At 29.5% G+C, this 22516-nt stretch overlaps 1 protein-coding gene across 3 annotated transcripts in view; it reads left to right on the top strand.

Moving 5' to 3' along the window:
- Positions 1-22516, top strand: part of Dmd (dystrophin) — a 2436643-nt gene that overhangs the window by 1066236 nt on the left and 1347891 nt on the right. For all 3 annotated transcript variants that reach the window (XM_085838134.1, XM_085838135.1, XM_029473188.1), the window contains exons 35-39: positions 2104-2283; positions 3167-3295; positions 5564-5734; positions 19716-19838; positions 22124-22261. In XM_085838134.1, coding sequence (XP_085694260.1) covers positions 2104-2283; positions 3167-3295; positions 5564-5734; positions 19716-19838; positions 22124-22261 — 741 coding nt within the window. The remainder of the gene's footprint in view (positions 1-2103; positions 2284-3166; positions 3296-5563; positions 5735-19715; positions 19839-22123; positions 22262-22516) is intronic.

Here is a 22516-nt window from a genome sequence, read left to right as displayed (position 1 = left end):
GATACCTTTTATATGTATATTAGTTAATCCTTCATGTACATTTTAGTCAATAAGATATAAATAGTACCTCCAATAAAATCACTGCAATATCCTAGTAAAAGAAATGATATTGTAATGAAATGGTAGTAAGTACATATTTGAATAAATTGTGGTATGGTAAAGACTTGGCAGTTAAGAGGACTGGCTGTCATTAAGTGTCACTTTTAAATATGGTTGCATCTCTTTACAAATTAACTTTAACTTCATTGTTTGAAATTACTGGTAAGTATTAAGGGCATATCTGTATTCCATCCATTTCATAATGTAATGCAGGGTGCATTTGCATTCCAGCCAGAAAATATAGACTTAGAAGGATTTTAGATGTTTTCTATTTCCAGAGCATTTGCTGATTAAAATTCCTCTACAATTCACCTTAGTATATGTACCTTACCACTAAAATAACCATTAGTATGCCCTAAAATAACTTTTGCTATTACCTATGATGAGTTGATCTCAATGTATTTTTCCCAATTTCTTTGATGATGGTGCAAATTTTCAGAGAGGAAATTAATCTGTTTTACACATTCCTTCATGATAAAGAAAGCAGAGTAATTTTAAAATACTTTGGGGACTAGAAAATAGTACATTTATTTACTGGAAAACATCAAACTTATTGCTTAGTATTTCTCAACCTACCTGATTATATGTTTTACCCAGAAAATGTTAACATTTGCAGTAATTGTGGTTTCAGTAGAATTCTTCTCAGTAAAAATTTCCTACACCCAATACCACTTGATGAAACATATGCAGTTTCAATGTTGCTATTCTTATATCTACAAAAGTAGATATAACAAGGTGAATATAATGAATATAATCATATGTTTTCACCATTTTAAAATAAAAGAGGAGCTTACACATAATAACTTTAAGGAGAAAACTAGGTATAATTGAGTATAAAGACAATATTATTTTATTTCTGTACCTAGAACAATGACTACCTTCAACATTTATAGAGTATATATTTCACCCTTCAGTGTACGGGGTTTTTAAAGGGTTTAAATTTATTTTGTATCTATTCATTTCTAAATGAGCTATGTCTGCCCAAAACTTGGATCTTCCCTTATTCCAAAAGACATTTAATAGTATTATCTGTGGCAAATCAACAATAGTTTCTGGTGTCTAATTGGAATGCAATAAATAGTCATTATTGATATCTGAACAAATTGATTTTAGGCAATTCTAGTTTCATTCTTGTACAAAAAAAAGACCCCTACATTAAATAAAATCCTTTGCTTTATAGCAGATAAATTCATTTGGCATGATTTACTTAAGTATTTGTATTTTAATATAAACGTAATAATAACATACAAATATAAGAATCTATAAATGAAAATGATTATTTGTTGAAAATACCTACAAGTAAGAAATCTACTGTCTGATATTCGTATCTGCTTTATATTAACACTTCTATGAGTGTGTTTGTGTGAAGTTTATTTTAATCTATTTGTGAATTTACTTTGATTTGTCATTATTCAACTGTGATGTCTTGTTTTGACTTTGTGGTTGTTAAGATATTGGCTTCATTTGTTAATGACTTTTCTTCTTTGTATCAGATTCTATGTACATTTATTTTATACTGAGGAAACATTATGAGAAGGGTTCATTAAATTTAATTAGGTGCCGAAAATATACATTTCTCTAAAAGGCTGAATACACTGCTGCAGAAAAATGATTGAGTCATAGTAGTTTAATTTTCAAAATACAGGTATTTATTCACAGATTAGTTTTAAATTGTCTGCCTTTAACAAATACATGGTCAAATTAATAAACATGCAATATTCATTTAAAAATCTCTATGTTTAGTTAATATATATGTATTATATATGTGTATATATATATACATATTTAAAATTCATATTTGTATAACAATGTATACTTGCTATACCCAGTAATGAAGGTACAATATATATGGGAAAATTTCATGGTTCATAAACAAATGGTTTTAGGTTCACGACCTTACAAAAATTTTACATGACAACCAAACTCACAACCCTTTTACAAATTTAATGTCTTAATGCTACAAATAGAGCATGGCTTGAAGTTTAATGCTATTTTTTCCTACAGGCTACTCAAAAAGAGATTGAGAAACAGAAGGCTCACTTGAAGAGTGTCACAGAATTAGGAGAGTCTTTGAAAATGGTGTTGGGCAAGAAAGAAACCTTGGTAGAAGATAAACTGAGTCTTCTGAACAGTAACTGGATAGCTGTCACCTCCAGAGTAGAAGAATGGCTAAATCTTTTGCTGGTAAGAATAGAGGCTGGAAGCTTTTTGTCTTAGTCTGGGTTTTATTTCTGTGAAGAGGCACCATAACCATAGCAACTCTTTTAAAGGAAATCATTTAGTTGTGCCTGGCTTAGAGTTTCAGTGGCTTATGCCATTATCATCATGGTGGGAAACATGGCAATATGCAGGCAGACAAGGTGCTGAGAGTTCTAATTCTTGATCTGCAAGCAGCAGAGTGGGAGATTTTGTTGTATACTGGGCAAAGATTAAGAATATGAGACATCAAAGCCTATCCCCACAGTGAAAGACTTCCTAAACATAAACCAACCTACTCCAGTAAAGCCACACCTCCTAATATTATGGACTTGTGGGGACCATTTTCTTTTAAAACACCACACTTTTCCACTCTTCTTTATCAACAACCTAGCAAAACAAAACAAAAACAAGGAAATAATGATTTAGGAGTGATATTTGTATTTGAAAATTCAACTGATCTCTCTATATACTGATGTAGGAACTCATAATTTTAATATTTTTTTCAGTACTTATCTTTTTTTGTTGTTGTTTTTTAGTTTTTGTTTTTTGTTTTGTTTTGTTTTTTTAGTTTTTTTGTTTTTGCTTTTTTTTTTTTTTTTTTTTTTTTTTTTTTGAGACAGGGTTTCTCTGTATAGCCCTGGCTGTCCTAGAACTCACTTTGTTGACCAAGCTGGCCTTGAACTCAGAAATCTGCCTGCCTCTGCCTCCCAAGTGTTGGGATTAAAGGCGTGTGCCACCACCGCCCGGCTGCTTTCTATTTTTGATATATTACTTAAAGGGAATTTCACTGTTTTCTTTGTAGATAGTTGAATAAATGTTTTAGGAATTTTGTCCACCCAATAACATGGTATATTTTCATACAATTCAGGAATACCAGAAACACATGGAAACCTTTGATCAGAACATAGAACAAATCACAAAGTGGATCATTCATGCAGATGAACTTTTAGATGAGACTGAAAAGAAGAAACCACAACAAAAGGAAGATATTCTTAAGGTAGCAAATGAAATTATATGAGAAGTAGTTTTCAAACTGTACCTGTTATGACAATAATGTTTTAACAACAAATACCAAATACTTTTTCATAAAGCCTAACATTTTTATTTTTTCTGTCTTGCTTCCTTCTTTTGTTCATCTATCATTATTTTCTATTTTGAGATACTAATTCCTTTCAATTCTTTCTCGTTGTTTAGAAGTTACCATAATTATAGAGATCTGTAACTTAGATATTTGTCGAATTTCATATCTGAACTTTCTATACTTAAGCTTAACCCATAAAGGGTTACAAAAATTTTTTTCTGCCATATTGTGAGTCATTCTTTTTTTAATAGCCGTATTATTGTATATAACATCAACATAGTTTCTTGTTTATTAATATAGCCCTTATTAAATACTTATTTTTCTATTTGCTAGTGCCATAGCTCAATCTTAGTATACATTTAGTTTTGTTGCTCTAAAATCCCTAAATTCAGTGTAGTGTAAACTCCCAGAGTTTTAAAATATTTATGTCATTCTACAATAGATTATTTAACAGCACATGACACTGTTTCATGTAAAAATGATTCTAAACTATTACACAATTTTACTTTCATGTGAAACATATAGATATTTATGAAATACAAATTAATTTTTCTTTGTTCTTCGGCAAATTATCAAGATACCACATTGTACAAGAGCAATTATTACAAAATCTAAAGTATGAAATATTTTAGAGCAATTAAATAAGGGATATTTCAACATGGTATTGTTCGTTTTCATCAGCTTATGTAAATCAATGCAGGTTTAAAGAAAATTAACACATTTCAACGTGGTTTTCTCAATTTTTATTGTTATCATTCAGGCATCCTTTGTTTTAAATCACAAGATCAATTTAACCTTTGCTTTAAAATATGATTTCTAAACTAGATGTGTGAAACAAAAGTATATCTAATTGATACTTTATATCTATTTGATGTTTTACACTAACCAAAATAAAAGTGTATTTTTACAGATATAATTAAATTCATAATTCACTACTTTGATTTTTTTGAAACTTTTGGTAATGTTTGATTACTATTACCATTTAAAAATTCAGCTATTATTCCAATTTCTGTCTTTCCTTTATTGTGGTTACTAGATTTTGAAAACTTAGGCTATTCCTATGTTATACAAATTATTATAGAATACATATTGTCTTTAACTTGTGAATTCCTGTCAGTCTTTCAAGACTGTTCGGATCATCGTGGTATACCATCATTTTTAGCTCTCATTTTATGTTTTAGTACTGTAGATTTTTTTTAATTAGGTATTTATTTCATTTACATTCCCAATGCTATCCCAAAAATCTTCCACACCCTCCTACACCCACTCCCCCACCCACCCACTCCCACTTCTTGGCCCTGGCGTTCCCCTGTACTGAGGCATATAAAGTTTGCACAACCAATGGGCCTCTCTTTCCACTGATGGCCAACTAGGCCATTTTCTGATACATAGATTTGGGTTTTTTAATGAAATACTAAAGACTTTCTAGGATATCTTTAAAAATATTTATCTTATTATCTGGGCTATATCTAGGTATGGATCTGTGCTATAATCTGTAGTCTTAATTCTTATTATATCAAGGGGTAGCATATAATGACAAAGTTCATGCAAATATTGTATATACTACAAGCCTGATATGAAATATGGGGCCTTTCTCTACTTGTTTCATGCATAATATTCCTCCTTTTATATGAGGTGCAGTAGATTTATGTATTAGAGAATCACCCTTTACCATGATATCAAAAAAAAAAAGAAGAAAGAAGAAAAATATAAGAAAAAAGAGGTTCTTAGAAGTATCAGAAAAGAATAGGAAAGTGTGCTTCAAGTACTTTTCCTCCTAAGCAAATAATTTAGTGGTGCTATGAAACTGAATTTCAGTAAGGATAAGAAATACTATTAACTGCATAATAATATGCTTATTTCCAGACAATAACTAGAAGCCAGAGAATTTTTTAAGTAGACAGATTAAACAGACATATATGAAACTTAAAAAAGTAGTGTCCTAGAAGTTTTAAGATTACACACAGCTTAATTCTACTTCCCTATTATTGAAATTTGTTTTTTTTCACTATCTCTGCATGCTTGCCATTCTTCTTATCGTCTTCCTCTCCCTTTCCTACTCTGCTCCTCTCTCTCTCTCTCTCTCTCTCTCTCTCTCTCTCTCTCTCTCTCTCTCTCTTCCTTTCCATCTGTTGCAATTTTGATTACTAACTTAAAGCCCTGTTTCTTGCTCATGGAATATAGCGTTTAAAGGCTGAAATGAATGACATGCGCCCAAAAGTGGACTCCACACGTGACCAAGCAGCAAAACTGATGGCAAACCGCGGTGACCACTGCAGGAAAGTAGTAGAGCCCCAAATATCTGAGTTCAACCGTCGATTTGCAGCTATTTCTCACAGAATTAAGACTGGAAAGGTAGGAAGATCTACTTCAAGGTGGAAACTTGTCCTAAATGATCTCTTGCGAAGGTTGCGCAATACTCTGAAGGGGGCAAGGAATCCCCACAACAAGGTTTTGAAAAGAAAAATGAAAATGAAGCCCAAAATATACTTAAGGAAATTTTGCCACTGACTATAACGGAGATACATCTCTCTTACTTTCTTTCTATCTTTCTTTCTGTCCCACGTTCTCCTGCCACAGCTATGCTAGAACTGCACCCTGCAATGCATTTGTACTTTCAGGGATCACCTATAATTCAGTAACAGAGCATGCAGCAGGCCAAAATCAATAAATAAATAATTTTAAAAAGCACAAAAGACATCTACCTAAATAAAGCACTACTGAAATATTTTAATCAATATAATATTGCTCGTGTGTAATGCATATCGTATATCCACAATGAGGCCTTGTACATCTGCATGATCGAGGGTATTTGTACCTCTTTCCTTGTTATGCACTTTTGTGTATATAATTTGCTCATGCTAATTGAAAGCATTGTGACAAAATCCATTAGGTTATACTGAAATACTCAAACCTTGAAATTGAATGAATGTGAAACTTAAATTCTATATTTTGTGTAGCTTTGTATGCCTATTAATAGTCGATTTAATTAAGAACTGGAGATTATAGTATTTTTGCATGATAATCTTCATGTTTATATAACATGTAATAGATATAAAATCAACTTAAATAGTTTGCCAAAATATGTATATACCAGATTATAGAATTTCAATGTTTTGAGGAGGATTTAAAATGCAAAGAATTATTTGAAAATTTACACATTGTAGTCTGACCCATTTTTCATGGAACATATGCAAATATATATCTGTACAAAAACACATATTTAAAAATATAGTTAAATATTGCAATAATTCAATTGAAAAATTAATATATATTGATAAAACAATTCAGATTTTACCATATTGTCTTTTATTTGCTTCTTCTTATTTACTAAAATTGACTAGATATGTTATTGATACTGTGCTAGGGTTCTGAAGGAATAATTATAATTTGTCATCACAGTAAAACTAAAATGGCAGAGATGAAGTATATCTGATTATTTGCCTATTTATTTGTTGATTTTCAGGTAAATAGAATGCATTAAAACTTATTTTTATCAATATGGTCATCAAAATTTATATATATATGCATATATATACACACACATATGTATGTATATATATTTATATATATAACAATTTCTAAAGTTTCTAAGGCATTGTAGTGAGTCAGAATATATATTTGCAGAATGCATTAATATATATAATATATTATCAGAAAATATAAATAATTTATATCATCAATTATAAAAATTCACTTTCAAAATATATAATTTATGACATTAAAAAATGTTAAACAGGCTCTTAAATTTTGTTTTTTGGCGTGCATACTTCTTTAAGATTATACTTTTGTTATTAAGTAGCAATCCTTGTTACTTTTGATGATATTTATGATCTAAATAACTGAATGAATTTAATTTCAACAACCCTAATAATGTTATTAAATGTTATGTTGTTCCCATGATGCATATACAATTTTGATAAACTACTAAGCTTTAAGAAATATAAAAGAATATGTGGATGTACCTTTTTAGAAATTATGTCATAAGATTATGGCTCCCAGATAATACATTGAAAAAGAGAACGTTTATCCTTTATAATAGATCTTTCTTTAAAAGAATTTCATAACTAAGTTTTCAAATAAATTTTCCTACATTCTGCATGAAAATGTGATTAGTAATTTAGAAATCATGCATCAAGTAGGGCATTCAAATCTGATATTTTACTCATCCTTCCAAGCAAAGCATAAAATATTCCAAATCAATTGTTTCCATATATTGATAAATCAGTCATATTTCACCACACTGAGTATTCCTGTTTTCCCTTAATTACCAAAAATGACTAGATATGATATTGATACTTTTCTGAAAAGATAATTATGCTTTATCATTCTAAAACTACACCTACATTGTTAAAATGTGTCTGATTTTCTGTTGTACCAAAAATGATATTGAACTTCCACTTTACTGGTAATTGTACAAATGCAAGGATATTAAAATATTTGGTCAAGGAATGTTTATTTATAAACACAAAACCAAATTGCCAAAATAAAAATATGTTTAATATTAAAACTTCTTCAATGAGATTATTAAAAGCACCTCTAAGTTGGAGGAAACAAAGCTAAATTTGCCAAAAGCCTGGAGTTAGGCAATCCCTCTGAATGTTTATGTTTTCATATAAGGCAGTTTTGTGTGTGGCTTTTTGTTGTTGTTGTTTTGTTTTGTTTTTGTTTTTGGATAGTTTTGTTTTTCAATAAAGGTTTATTTGTTTGAGTCAAAAAAAATTTAAAGTGTAGAATAGCACCTAACAAAGATATATTTCTTGCTAAACACTTAAATTTAAAATGAACTTTATAAAAAGGCATAGTCGTCAAAATGAAAGACTGCAGCACAATGAGATTTAAATTGCTATTACCAGCCAGCCTGTCCCATAAATTTCTTAAATGTAACAAAATTAAAATATCCACAAGGATTTCACAGCAATTGTTAGTAGAACACCAGTGTATCCTTAGGTTGCACAAGGGAGAGAAAAAAAATTGAATTACATTTATCTTCTAAAAACAATTATAAATTCATCATATAAAACAACGTTTCTGAAAATTTGATGTAGAAGTATATATAAGAAAAAACACAATTTTAAAGGTATAAACTTTAATACTATGCTTATAACTGTTCAGGATCTTGTTTTACTTGTAGCTCTAGTGCACACCTATGTCTCTAGACCAAAAGGAAAATGAGCATGACTCTCCAATATAATTATCCAAAACTGAATGTAAAAAGTATAAAATAGTGGCATTACTAGGTAGGTAGAGACTATACACCCTTTTAAATTTTATTCCTAATGTTTAACTCAGGAAATATAAATTATAATTGTAGAATATGATGTTAACTTTTTCAAAGTCAGTCAGTCGAAAATCCTACTACTTTTGATTTGGACGCTTTCGTATTTTTGTCTTGACAAATTACATTTTCAAGATATTTTGTGTCTTAGACATGATTCTGCTTGTAGAATAAGATTCTGATAGTATCACCACAATCTTAGATGTGAAAACCAGATTAGCTGCTGTTCGAAATTGCAGTTACTTCCCTGGGTAGATTATCTCATGAAAAAGTATAATTTAGGATAAAATCTTTGTTGATAACTGCAACATGCAAATCCTTTGTTACTGAACAAAAGGAAATTATGGATTCAAGAATTAATTTTAGGCTAGCCCCTTTTCAGTCAAATTTAAGAACAACTAATGAGAGCAGAAACTATCATGAAAAGTCACTGATTACTCTTCTATGCTATAGTGAGTAATTAATAAAATACATCCATTCTTTTGACCTGGATTCTCTATCATAAAAAATTTTAAAAATAGTCAAAACAGTGAGCCCTGGGCTTCCCAGTTAGTACTGGATGGGGCAACACAAGAATGGAGTTCTGCAGTTACTTTGGCAACTAGCTAAATATATTACTAATTGTGGAATTTGGCATATTTCCATTTCAATCTCAGGGCATCATTGGCATCTATCAATTTAGGAAGATAATGTGTGTCCAATTTTAACCTAAACATAGTCATGTGAATAAATTATGTAAGAAGCAGATATTTAGAAAAAATATGTTATATAGATTTTAAATAATGAAAAATGTGAAACAATTATTATTTTGTTAGATATATCAAGCCACTGCTTACTCCTCAAATTTTGAGAACTAAGACAAGCATTGTTGGACAAAATGTAGGAAAAGTAATATATTTCTCTTTTTTGTTTCTGCTGGAATAGGATATATTTAGATAGACTATTCAACAAAAGGGCAATCAACTAGACTTAAAAAATTCTTGAAAGTTCTACCTCAACTAATGTAGCGCTTAAAATATCTAAAATGCTACCTCTTGCTATTTATTTAAATTTATCAAATTCCAACAATTTGAGAACCCGAAATTTTTCTTAGTCATTATGAGATTAGTTTAAGGATATAATAGTTCTAGTGAAGTAGTTCATAATTATAAAATTAAACCACAGGTCCTTCTATAACCCCTAGCAAAGTTGAAAAAATTAGAAATCATACCTTGCCTAAACTTTCTTTGTTTTAGAATATCTGAGTTGAAAGACAAGATGATTGTCAGGTAGTCCTTTTAGTAGAAGACGTGCCATGAAGCAGATACATTAGAAAGAAAACTGAAAAACATGATTGCTTAGGAATCTTCTCTTCTTCATTCTAGTAGAAGACAATTGGAAGGAGAGGAATTAACATTTGAAGAAAAGGTTGTTTTGGTGGGTCTTAAAGAACTAACAAAGATAGAATTAAGAATAAAGGATCTGACTAGATAAATTCTCATTAGCCATATATTATTTTCAGAGCACATTTGGTCATGTGGGAACTGTTGTTAGCTCAAATGTTATAGCTTTAAATAAATTACTATTATATTCAAGATATATTCATGAATGCTGGATTGAGAATAATTTCCATCATACGTGAATTTAATAGTAACTTCAAGAGCTTTAAGGAGATAACATTTTGGAAAAGCCAATGAAAAGGCTCCAGTATTCAGTGTTTACTAGAGACTAAATTAAAATTTCTTAGGGAGAGAGAGAGAGAGAGAGAGAGAGAGAGAGAGAGAGAGAGAGAGAATGGAATATGAAGCTTTTTTGTGGATGATAAAAGTAAAGAGGCTGATTGGAGTCATAGAAAAGTCATGCCAACAAGAATAATACATCGTCCTTAATTTAACATGCTGTGAGGGCTTTGTAATAGTTCTGATTCATGCATTCTTGGATGGTTAGTACAGTGACATGTGAGGAGAACACAACTGAATTGTGTCAGGAATGAGGGAAACTGGATTGGAAAGCTTCACAATAGTTTGTATGACATACAAAGGGGACTTCAAATAATAGAGCATTTATAGGAATGAAGTGTTAATCTAGAGATAATTCTCCAGATTTTGCATGCGCTTGGGAGATTATAAAACTCAGATTACAAAGCCTCAACACCAAGAGATACAAGTGCAGTAAAAGTAAAAATAAACCTGAAAATTCATATTGCTAACAAGTTTCTGGGTGATGCTAATGCAAATGGTCTAAGAGAGCCCACCTCCTAACTTCCTAGTTAGCACCATTGGGAATTATCATAGAGACATTATCTTGAAAGGACAAGGAGATTGAATTGAAATGATTGATTAGAAATCCAAACTGATTGGGTGAGAAAGTCTAAGAATGAATTTCAAAATAAATATGCATCAAGATATTTTTCCATTCTTCAATGTTTTCTAATTAATTTTAGCTATATTTCATAAAACTCTGTCCTATTATAACATAGGAAGTTATTTAATTTTATGGAAAATACTGCAAACTATTTGCATATGAAATCTATATATTCAAAATATGTTATTCTTTATGTTATGTAAAATTGTCTCTGAAATGGATAAAAATTAAGCAATTAAAAGGGGTGAACATGATTTATCAATGTCTTTAGTTATTCAATAAAATTTATGTGTTATAGAATATAATTACCACATATTCTTTTATATTCCATATAAAACTTATATGGAATGGGCCTTAAAACTTGCAATTAAAATTCTCCTAGAAGTTTCAATATATGTAATGTAACAGTCAAACCAGATTTGGAAAACCTGGCTGCATATGTTTAAATATTCATTGTTTTATTAATATAATAAATTATATGAGTGTCAGTTTTTCAACCTTTAATCACCATCAACAGATTTAAAACTAATCTTTCTGTAGATGAAAAACATTTAGATACTTATAGTGGCTTATGACACAACCTGTCAAACAGCTGGCAAGAATCTATATACCACATAGACAATAAAATACAAGGCTTCTTTAAAATATAGTTTTGTGTTTGAGAAATAATTGAGTAATATGTTAGACTTATAATTTCATCTTTATCAGTGTGAAATAAACAATGCAACTTACTTGATCTAGGATATCAAATTAAGATTACTGGATCCCTATCTTTAAAAAACAAACAAACAAACAAACAAATAAAGATTTACTGGATCTGGTAATTTAATGAAAAATTAATTTCTGTGATCAGTTTATTAATATGAATGTACTGATCATTTCTCCTACTCACCCTTTTGTCATCATATTTTAAAAGAAAACCTCTTCTGAAGGAAAGAGCCAAATGCATAATTTGGCCCATTTGCTCATATTATATAAATATATGCTTGATTTAGTTTTCTAAAAAGAAAATATAATGTTTGAAGATGAAGAGTAAGGAGGGAAACTGCAGATACTACAAATATATAGTATTTATAATTAATAATTTCAGATATAAAAACAGGTAAATTTTCAAGCTATATAATATACATGCTATTTAAATTTAACTGAAATTAACAAGAATCAAACCAATCCATACAGTTTCTAGTCTAATAACATCGTTTGACATTTGTATTTTACTACCCAACAAGCAGAGTTAATTATATTTACATTTTTATAATAAATAAATCTGTTATAATTATTTTAACTTCCGAATACAGTGAACACTGTCCTTTGATAGAACTGTGTTTTATTAACATGACATTTATTATATGCAAAGCTATTTGGCAATTACTGATTGTCAGATCTTAAAAACAAAATGATTTTCCCAATTACTGTAAGTACATTCAAATGTAGTTATTTTTTTGGAGAATAGACTATTAGATAATTATATGAGTATATAAGAAAGGCTGTATATCCTCTATTCTCACAGTTAAATTGCCTGGATAGAAATTTTTAGATATCAGTTCTATAGCATAGATCACTCTGTTTTGCAAATTCCCATTATGATTTCTCACTTCTGTTTATGTCAGAAAATCATCATGATTGATACTGTGATATGTTTATGTGAATATATTTAAGTCCATTTCAAATTGTAACGTTAGTGCACTTCTTTATTTTAAAATCACAAAGTGCTGAGCATAATGCCTGTGAGTTTAAAATATAGAAAGTTGAAAATACAGTTTTAGAAAATGTTATAATTTTACATTTAATTTATCTAGCCCCACCCTAACCTGCACCATAACTTAAGATTAAATCCTTTCCTGGTTTATTTGAAACTACAGAATTTTCACAATCATGAAAAAGAAAACTACTTCCAGTAATATTTAAGTAGCTAATGAACCTTAATCCTCCAATATGTTATACAACTAATTTTTATCCGATTATGAGGTGTGTAACCCAACTCATAAATCTATAGAAATATATTGAACAATTCTCTTAGTGAGCTTCACAACTTGGCCATACTTTGCTAAATAAAGAATTCAAAGTAAATTGGTACCTTACCCATAATTACCATATCTATTACAGAAACAATCCAACCAATGGATGATATTCTTTTGAGCCACTAAATTTTATTACAACTATTTCAAAGTTTTCTTAGTTTAAATTAAAAAAGTCACTAAACCCACAAGTTATTAATTTGGTTATCTTTTTTCTAACACAGAGAAAGGTCATTAAAGGATATTATATATCTTTGTAAGTTATAGTTCCTCTATAAACAGGAATATATGAAATTACTGTCCATATCTGTCATTAGTCTCTTCTGTATTAGAAGATGTTAGTGGTCCTTAAACCTTTACTCGATTGTTATTAGCTATTTTTCTTTATTCTTGTTTTAGTAATTGTAATGGGAAAATGCTATTTCAAACTTGCAAATTGAAAAATATATTGATTGATTTGAAAGAAGTTTAGCCCAAACTGTAGCACTTGGATTATTTACTTTCAGTTTAGATTTCAGTGTGTTTCCCTTCTAGTACTTTTATGTTGATGCTTTAGATTCCATAGTCAAAAATAACAGATGTTTACAATGTTATCTCTGTAAACATATTCATTATAATGCCATTGTATATGTACAGGCTAAAGTAATATTTAGCCAAAAGAAAGCTAACATTTCAACATAAATAAAGTATATATAAATAATTATAAATGCTTTCAAGTTTAGTGATTCAGTTTGTAATTGTTTTTACTTTGTTCAGTTTTTTATTCTTTGTCGACTTGTGATATGCGTGACCATTAATGCAAAAGCTTCAATAGAGCCTTAAGTCTCGTCAATCCTTAAAGTTTTCAACAAAGCACAATTACTAGTTGTTAAGCAATTTAAAAGAATATTAAAATATCAAGGAAAACAAAGTGTTGTCTTTCTCAGTTTCTCTGTCTCTCCTTTCTTTTGTGTCCATTTATCTGTTTATTAAAGCTTTCTATGTTCTATCTTCTATGTATTTTTGTGTAACTGCACGGTCATGCTAAAGTTCTTAAAATAAAAAGGTAAGTAGAAGATTCAATTGTGCAAAGTAATAATTGTTATATGCTTCTATGACTACAATATATCTTCATTTCTTTGCTTTTCTAAGTACACTAAAACCAATCTTGTGTTCAGTGTCTAATATTATATAACATAATTATGATTCTAGTTTTTCTGTGGTCACACATTTTCTTTAACTAAGCGAAAGTATCTTATTTGATATTTAATGTGATTTGCCTTCAACTTCTATAGACAATAACATGGTACCTTGAACTAAACTTTAATCATTTCGGAGTTTATTTATTTACTCATTCAATTTTCTTGTTGTTTTATGAGGAAGGACTTCATTATGTAGTCCTGACTGATCCAGATTTGTAATTCTTTTATCTCAGCCTCTATGTATCCATATTATAAGTGTGCATTACCATAACAACGTCCACATAGGCTTTGAAACAACAGGCACTCCCATACTATTTATTTTTTCTAATAACTTTCATAAGAATAGAAAATTATGAATAGCTACAAGCACACGCAAGGAAAACCTTTCACTAATAATCAAACATGGCTTCCTTATTAGAATTCATTACTGTGCTATAATGCTGAGCTAGTGAATTCTTACAGCAACAATTAAATTTTTCTAATGTGTTATACGCAAAGAATAGTGACTACAAGTATACTAATTGCCTGATCTCTTCTGGTCAACATTTACCAGGCGAAAGCATTATCAAATATAAATCTTTCAAGCCAAAAAAAAAAAACAAATGAAATAATTGGCTTGATTATTTATTGTCATTTTGAATGAAAAAATCATCATTGATTTATAAATGTGCAAGTAGTCTTTAAATTAGTAGTGTATATGATAAGCATATTTTCATTTTTCATAAGAAAGGATATCATATTTGGTAAGCAAATTGCAGACTATTACAAGAGGTGATGGTAATTTCAAAGACTGAAAATCTATTTGGAAAAGTATACCACTGGTTATATAATACTATATTAATAGTTAAGAGAGTAAAAAATGTAGTTTAGGATCACAAATAAATGTGGGATAGATAATCTTTAAATTCCTCATAAAATCCACTTAAAATTTCTCATACCCAAAGGGCTATTGGGAAAAATTCTCTCAAAAATATAATCTAAAAAGTAACAGACAAAATCTTAAAATGCATGTGAATGAAACTGATGCTATATACAACCTATAAAAATGTAACAAATACAACATTAATATTTGAATATTCACATTTTCTATACTATTGATTATATTACATGCATATATTTTTAGTTAATAATGAAAACTAAATCTTATTATTTGGCAGTGCTACAATAGTTTAGATCTGTGCTGAATGGAGTCTACTAATCATTTAAAATTTGCCTAATCTAAATTAAGATATGACATAATTATAAAACATGTCTATATTTAAAATATTTCGTTTGAAATAGTAAGTATAAAATATAATTATTAAATTTTGTGGTTTGGAAAATAACATTTTGGTTACATAACTGAAAATATTACTGAGTACTGGAAGACACTATTTTGCTCTTATGGAAAATAAAATAATTTTGACTGATTTTGTTTTTAGTTTATTAACTAGTTCATTTTAATTGAATTTATGACTCTCGTTATATTTCTATTGATCATAAGGTATAAGATTTTAAGGTAATGCCAATGGTAAAATAGTCATATTTTAAATATATGACCAAAATCATCACTATTTAGCATCTACTTGTATATTTTTGGCAATGAAAATTTGCTGCTTCTACTAGAGTTTGAAGCTGTCCAAATTCAAAATCTATTCTTATGTTGGGCTAATGTGCAGTCTGCAAATAGTTCTTATTAATTGAACTTATTGAATTTGGAGAACATCGGTAGCATTTAATCTCTAACTCTCAAAATGGTCTTTTACCAAATTTAGAGTGGCGTTACATCAAGTCTGAACCCAGTGCATTTTGCTAAAAAGTGTTTAAGTTTCTATTTTTCTGTAAATTTATATTCATTTTTGAAATAGTATTGTCTAAAATACTTTTTACGTCAGTAGCTTGGTGTGGTGCGTTGTTTTTCATTTACAGTTGGATTCTGCTTTTTGTATATTATCACATGATGGTCTTTGTATCATTTACCCTATTGACATATTTTATGTATGAATAGCAGAGAACCAATAAAATCTTTTGAATTTTGTCTTTAGAATCTGTGTATATTGGGAGATAAATAGGTAAAGATAAAGCATTTACCAATCATGGGAAGTATTTTGTATTTGATCAAAAACAGTTATACATGTAATTATATATAATAATTATATATAATTTCCTATACTTCTTGAAATATCCATTCTGCTATGGCATTAAAGCATTATAAAAAGTTTACTTCCTTTTCTAGAAAAAAATACTTTTGTATTCCTACTCCACAGAAGCAATGATTCTAGATATAATGAAACAAACCCAATTAATATATAGTGGATATTTTTTCTCACTGGTTCTGAAGTTATTTCTCCAAATAACTGCAAATAAAAATACTTAAGAGTACAAAGCATGATTACATTGATATTTTCTTTGAGGTTATTTTCAATAATATTACAAGCTAATATGTAAACTTTTCTTAGTGTGTTTGATAAAGTTTGACAAACTGGAACCTAAATTTCTCCATGCTAACAATAAAATTAAATTATTTTATGTATCTATAACTTATTAACAAAATAAAATAAAACCAAGAAGCATCTATCCTTCAGAAACGTTTTCAAAAGAGGAAAATTTGGTAATGGCTATGATTTAGAGGTGAGCATTTTAGGTAAGATGTATTAAGTATTAATTCCTGTCACACAGGTGAATAAGAGTTTGGGAAAATGTGATAATAGATGCTTACTGAATATTTATCATATTTCTAGTAAACACTCAACACACTTGATTTTCATAGCTTTCTTATGAAGTAGATTTTCTCATTGTTATGAATATATAATTCATATACTAGAAAAGATACAAGCAAATGTTGGCTAAGTTTCCTCAGTTAGTATATGAAATCCAATTTCAATATAGAAACATTAAATCAAGAGCTTATGTTCTTTACTAGAAGACCAGATGCATTAAATGAATCTTGAGAGAAGATAAAAGAGAACAACCTACAAAGCAATCCTATATTAATTAAGCCTAGAAAGGTTCTCAGTAACAAATGAGAAGAGAGCTTGATGATCATGCTGGAACCTATAACTTATTATTCTTGTTTGTAGTTTGCCATTTTTTCGTTCTTTTTGGTTTGGTTTGGTTTGGTTTGGTTTGGTTTTAGTAGATGGATAAGGTCCCTGTTTAGTGAAAAGACAATTGCAGTAGTTGGAGACACACTGACCTGGTCATTGTGCACAAGATGGGGCTTTGTGGTAAGGAAGGAAATAGATACCTCTTTGGAGATTTTTGGTATTAGTGGGTTTACAAAGAAAGTGTACCATAGGCAATTAATTTATATTTGACATTAATTAGATTCAAGGATAAACAATATCTGAGAATGTATCCAATAACAACAGGATTTGTGTTTTCAGAATATATGGCTAATAATAAAAAATGGTGTTGACCAAATTATGTAAAATGGTGTTACACATACTTTGAGAAAGTAGGAAAGGGAATAGAATTTGAAATGTAAATAAAGAAAATATCTTAATATTTTAAAAAAAAATCATAGTTTCAGTTGAAATTAAAAATATTATTTTTAAAGATTGAATTTTTATTAATTATTTCATTACTGTTCATCCTGATTCCAGCCTCCTCACCCTCCTTTGCTCTTTTATTTAATATTGGATATTTTCTTTATTTACATTTCAAATGTTATCCCCTTTCCTGGTTTCTCCTCTGAAAAACACCCTACCCCTATCCTGTCCTCCCTCCCCCTGCTCACCAACCCACCCACTCCTTATTCCTGGGCCTTGCATTTCCCCACACTGGGGCATAGAGCCTTCATAGGACAAAGGGCCTCTCCTCCCATTGATGACTGACTAGGCCATCCTCTGCTGCATATGCAGCTGGAGCCATGAGTCCCACTATGTGTGCTCTTTGGTTGGTGGTTAAGTCCCTGGAAGCTCTGGGTGTACTGGCTAGACAACAATATGAACTATCCAGTACCCTCCTTTACTCTCATTGCTTCCCTCTTCCTTTCTCCCCTATCTACTCTGCCCTCCCTACTCCTCACAAAAGGGGAGGCTTCCCATAGATATCAACCAGCCTTGACATGTAATTAGCTGTTGGAAAATTTAGACTATATTTCAAAAGTGATGTCATAGCTAAATATAACAATTTGAAAGTCATGGTGTTTTGAAGAACAATTAATTAATTATAGAAGAACCAGTGAGAAAGGGGTCCAAAAATCCACCTTCTAAGACCTTGAATTTGTTCTGTTTAAGTATGTGAACAGAGGATGAGCTAGCAAAAAAACAGTTGGAGCAAAACAGGTAAAACTAACTACCAATAGAAATTTTGATATCTAAGCAGTGAATGAAGTTTACTTTAAATATTTATTTTCTATCTATAAAAGTCTTGTTGAACAGCCACTTGCTCTCACAGACTATCAGCAAAGATGAATAATAGTTCAATATTTTAAAATGTCATCAGATAAGTATCGTGTATACATTTGGACCCTATATGCATGTGAAATGTGTCAGTATGATAGTAATTGAAAAACTGCAATCTCTTTTAAGCTTAGGGTATTCCAGTTTTTACCCCTTCAAAATTACTGTATTTTAAATGACAGACAATGATTAAAATTTGAAGTATTATGATTATAAGAGGATCCTATAATCCATTCACTGGAGAGGGAAAGGAACATTGAAGATGTACCATCATTTATACTATATGTTACAGTTATAATCTTATGAAATGGTCAGGTAAAGTGATTTCTACTATTATAATATTAACATTAAATATAAAATAATGTTCGAGAGAATAAAATAAATATATTTTATTAATAGAATTTTAATGATTGCATGGTTGTTTGGATATTTTATTTTCAATATATTTCCATGCATTTAAAAAATCTTTTATTTAGGAATTCAAAGGATTATTAATAATTTTGAAACCATGGTCAATATCAGTTTCAAAATTAAATACATTGTGAAGCATATGAAATATTTGGGTTTCATTCATAGGTACGTATTTATGTCACTTAATAAAACATTCTTGGGGCAAGCTAATAGTGTTGACTTAGGAGAACAGGCCAGAAATTTGTACCATGGTAAAAGAGGCATTTGAAATATTTGAACAGACTGCCACATGGTTGTTCCAAAAAACGGTGAAAATTCCAGTGTTTATCCAAAGATACTGTTATTGATGAATGAGGCAAATTTGAAAAGACATGTTTACTTAGATGTTGTACTATCAGAATGTCTGAAGTAAGATTAAATTTAACTAAAATATTTAAAAATTAGCATAGGCAAATGTATGTAAATTGACTGTTTTGATATTCTGGAATGATGAATTACATTTTCTTGCATGTATATTCGGCTATGGTGACAAGTGTTTCTCCATATATGTGTCCTCCAGTACTTTCCAGTTGTATTTCAAAACCTTCATAAGTTTTAATATGGAAACATAATGCATGTCATTATTTTAGCAATGGGGGTCTGAATAAATGCATTTCATTTGGTTTATGTTTCTAATAAAAAGTAATTTTGATTTAAATTAGCACTATCTTTTTTTTTTAGGCCTCCATTCCTTTGAAGGAATTGGAGCAGTTTAACTCAGATATACAAAAATTGCTTGAACCACTGGAGGCTGAAATTCAGCAGGGGGTGAATCTGAAAGAGGAAGACTTCAATAAAGATATGGTAAATTGGTTATGATGAAAGTGTGAATGAACTGGGAATGAAAATGAGTAAATATTTGGAAAGAAATAATATAGCTTATGTCTCCAACTGAATTCTCAAAATACTACCATTCACATAGTGTTATTTTTAATGATTTTATTAAATGGAAAGTATTCATTTGGATATTTTATTACTACTGCCAAATTACCACCTTATGAACATATAGAAACACTCTCAACTTCTAATAAATAGTTCAATTCTGTTTTGACTTGTTCTTATTTAATCTTCAGAAGGCAAAATGTAAAAGGAAATAGTCATTCAGGAAATGAACTAAAATATGATATAAAATTCCAACTTCTTATACATCCGATGTTTTGTTTTTCTGATGTTTTTGGGAATAGTAAAGGCAATTGCATGAAATGTAAATATTTTCTACCAAAGTTTCTAATGAAGTGGTTTTACCAAATATTTCAGAAAAATACTACTATACATATAAGCATACATATATATATATTGATATTGAATATATATGTATGATATATGTAATACTATTATTGAATGTAAAATAGATATTGAATACATATGTATGTAAAATAATTCCATGTTGTTTACTCAATGGGAGAAAAGTAATAAGTCCGTGTACCTTATACATAAACTTAGAACATCTTCTAATCTCTGCTAATTTCTCTGTGGCTTTATTATTTCTATCCCACATCACTATTCATTGAGTATTTTTATGCTATGCTCACTTCACTTTTTCACATCTTTTTTTCTCCTCTCCCACTGCTATCACCACTGCAGCATTCATTCTTATCTTTCATATGTATCAATAAGTAAAGATTTTCATACATGCATCAAGGCTTAAAACTTCTTAGACCGTGCTTTAAAACAGCATTATGAGGCAAGATATTTTTAGATGCTAGTTACATAAAGTAATATGAGAAATATTAATTCTTACTTGGAGCTGTATCAGTGAGTACTCCTTTATATAAGTTTAGTGGTCTTCAAAGCTCCGCTCATGGAAAAAAGGACAGGAAGAAACTTCCAGAAATACAGAGTTCCAGCTACATCTACTTCATGTCAACGAAGAAAGTCCAGGGTGAAAAAATCAAAAGTCTTGCTTACAACTCAGTCTCACTACCAACCCTGCCATAGAACCCTCACTTGGGGGAATTGAATTAAAAAGTTTTCTTTATATTTATTTATGTCCAAGCCACTGAATTTTTTCAAAGTTTTAAAAGGCATATTAAAATACTACTTCATAGACAACATACATGTGTGTATGTGTTTGTGTGTGTGTGTTCATGTTACTTTCACTAGTCTATTCATAGACAGCTGATTATAAAAACATTTCTTAGAGTGGATGAGTCCTCAGTTGTATTTTGAAATGTAAGCATATGTTATAGATGTACATATATTACATTTATTACTATATATAATAATATATGCAATATGCCTTTTGAAGTTTGTATGTCATTTATTATTTGCTCAATGGTACACCTAGGTACTGTTGCATAGTACACCATTGTAGTAGATATTTTTTATATTTGGAGTTGAATGACAGGAAACAAGAGATACACAAGTGTATTTATATGCAATGATATTATGATAGCATGTTTTCAAATTGTATCTTTAAGTAAATAGAATTAAATTATTCTTCTTAAAGAGTAAAACAATTGTCCTTGGAGAATATAACAAAATGATTATTGAAAACTTTTGAAGTTATTTTAATACACATTCAGAGTACTGTTTTATTTTCTTAAAGTCAGCATAATTATGTGTCATTTTAAACATTTTCAATATTTTAAAAATGTCTCCATCATTTTCATTAATGCTCTACATCCCAAATTTGAGCATTTAGATTTAAATATAAAAACAGAGTTTACTATGTAAATCTACTGTATATTTTAAGTCTTACTTAATAGAGAATTTATATATAGATCAATTAACATTGGAAGTGACAAGATTAGTTTATTTCTCCATATATTTTTAGTTGGTTTAAGGGTAATAAAAATAAAACACAAATGAATATTGTTACAGCAAATAATTACTTTTACCATTAAAAGGGCTCTTTCCCCATCTTCATACATATGCCACCCAAAATGTATTCTTCAGAAGAGATACACAGGAACTGTTTCTATATAAACTCAAAAGAAATACAGTGAGCATGGTATTTTATGATTGCATTCCCTAATCATTTCAAATTGGATATTTGAGTGTATTTATATAATGTTTTATTATTCCTGATATCAATGTACAGCTTTTTAAAAACCAAAATGAAGACTGTACTTGTTGTTTTTAATCAGAGTGAAGACAATGAGGGTACTGTAAATGAATTGTTGCAAAGAGGAGACAACTTACAACAAAGAATCACAGATGAGAGAAAGCGAGAGGAAATAAAGATAAAACAGCAGCTGTTACAGACAAAACATAATGCTCTCAAGGTATTAGAGCTCAAATTATACTACTCTTTGCCTGTGGTTTTGTCTATATAGGGTAAAATACCATGTGCATAAATAAAATCTGTTTAAGAATTTTAGTTACCAGTAAACTAATTTTCCATTTCAATATGTGTGCTTTAGTTATGATTTTCTTTTGTGCTACCAGTTTTGAAAGATATGTAACATAAACTATATGTTTTCATTCTTTTTCTAGTAATATTGAAAGCTATCCAAAATTATCATTCATAGTATTTATGA

The sequence above is a fragment of the Mus caroli genome, unplaced genomic scaffold (assembly GCF_978045245.1).
Source record: "Mus caroli unplaced genomic scaffold, Mus_caroli_1 scaffold_5, whole genome shotgun sequence".
In the NCBI taxonomy this organism is placed as follows: domain Eukaryota; kingdom Metazoa; phylum Chordata; class Mammalia; order Rodentia; family Muridae; genus Mus; species Mus caroli.
The sequence above is the reverse complement of the archived record's forward strand: the minus strand, read 5'-3'. Positions and strand labels throughout refer to the sequence as shown.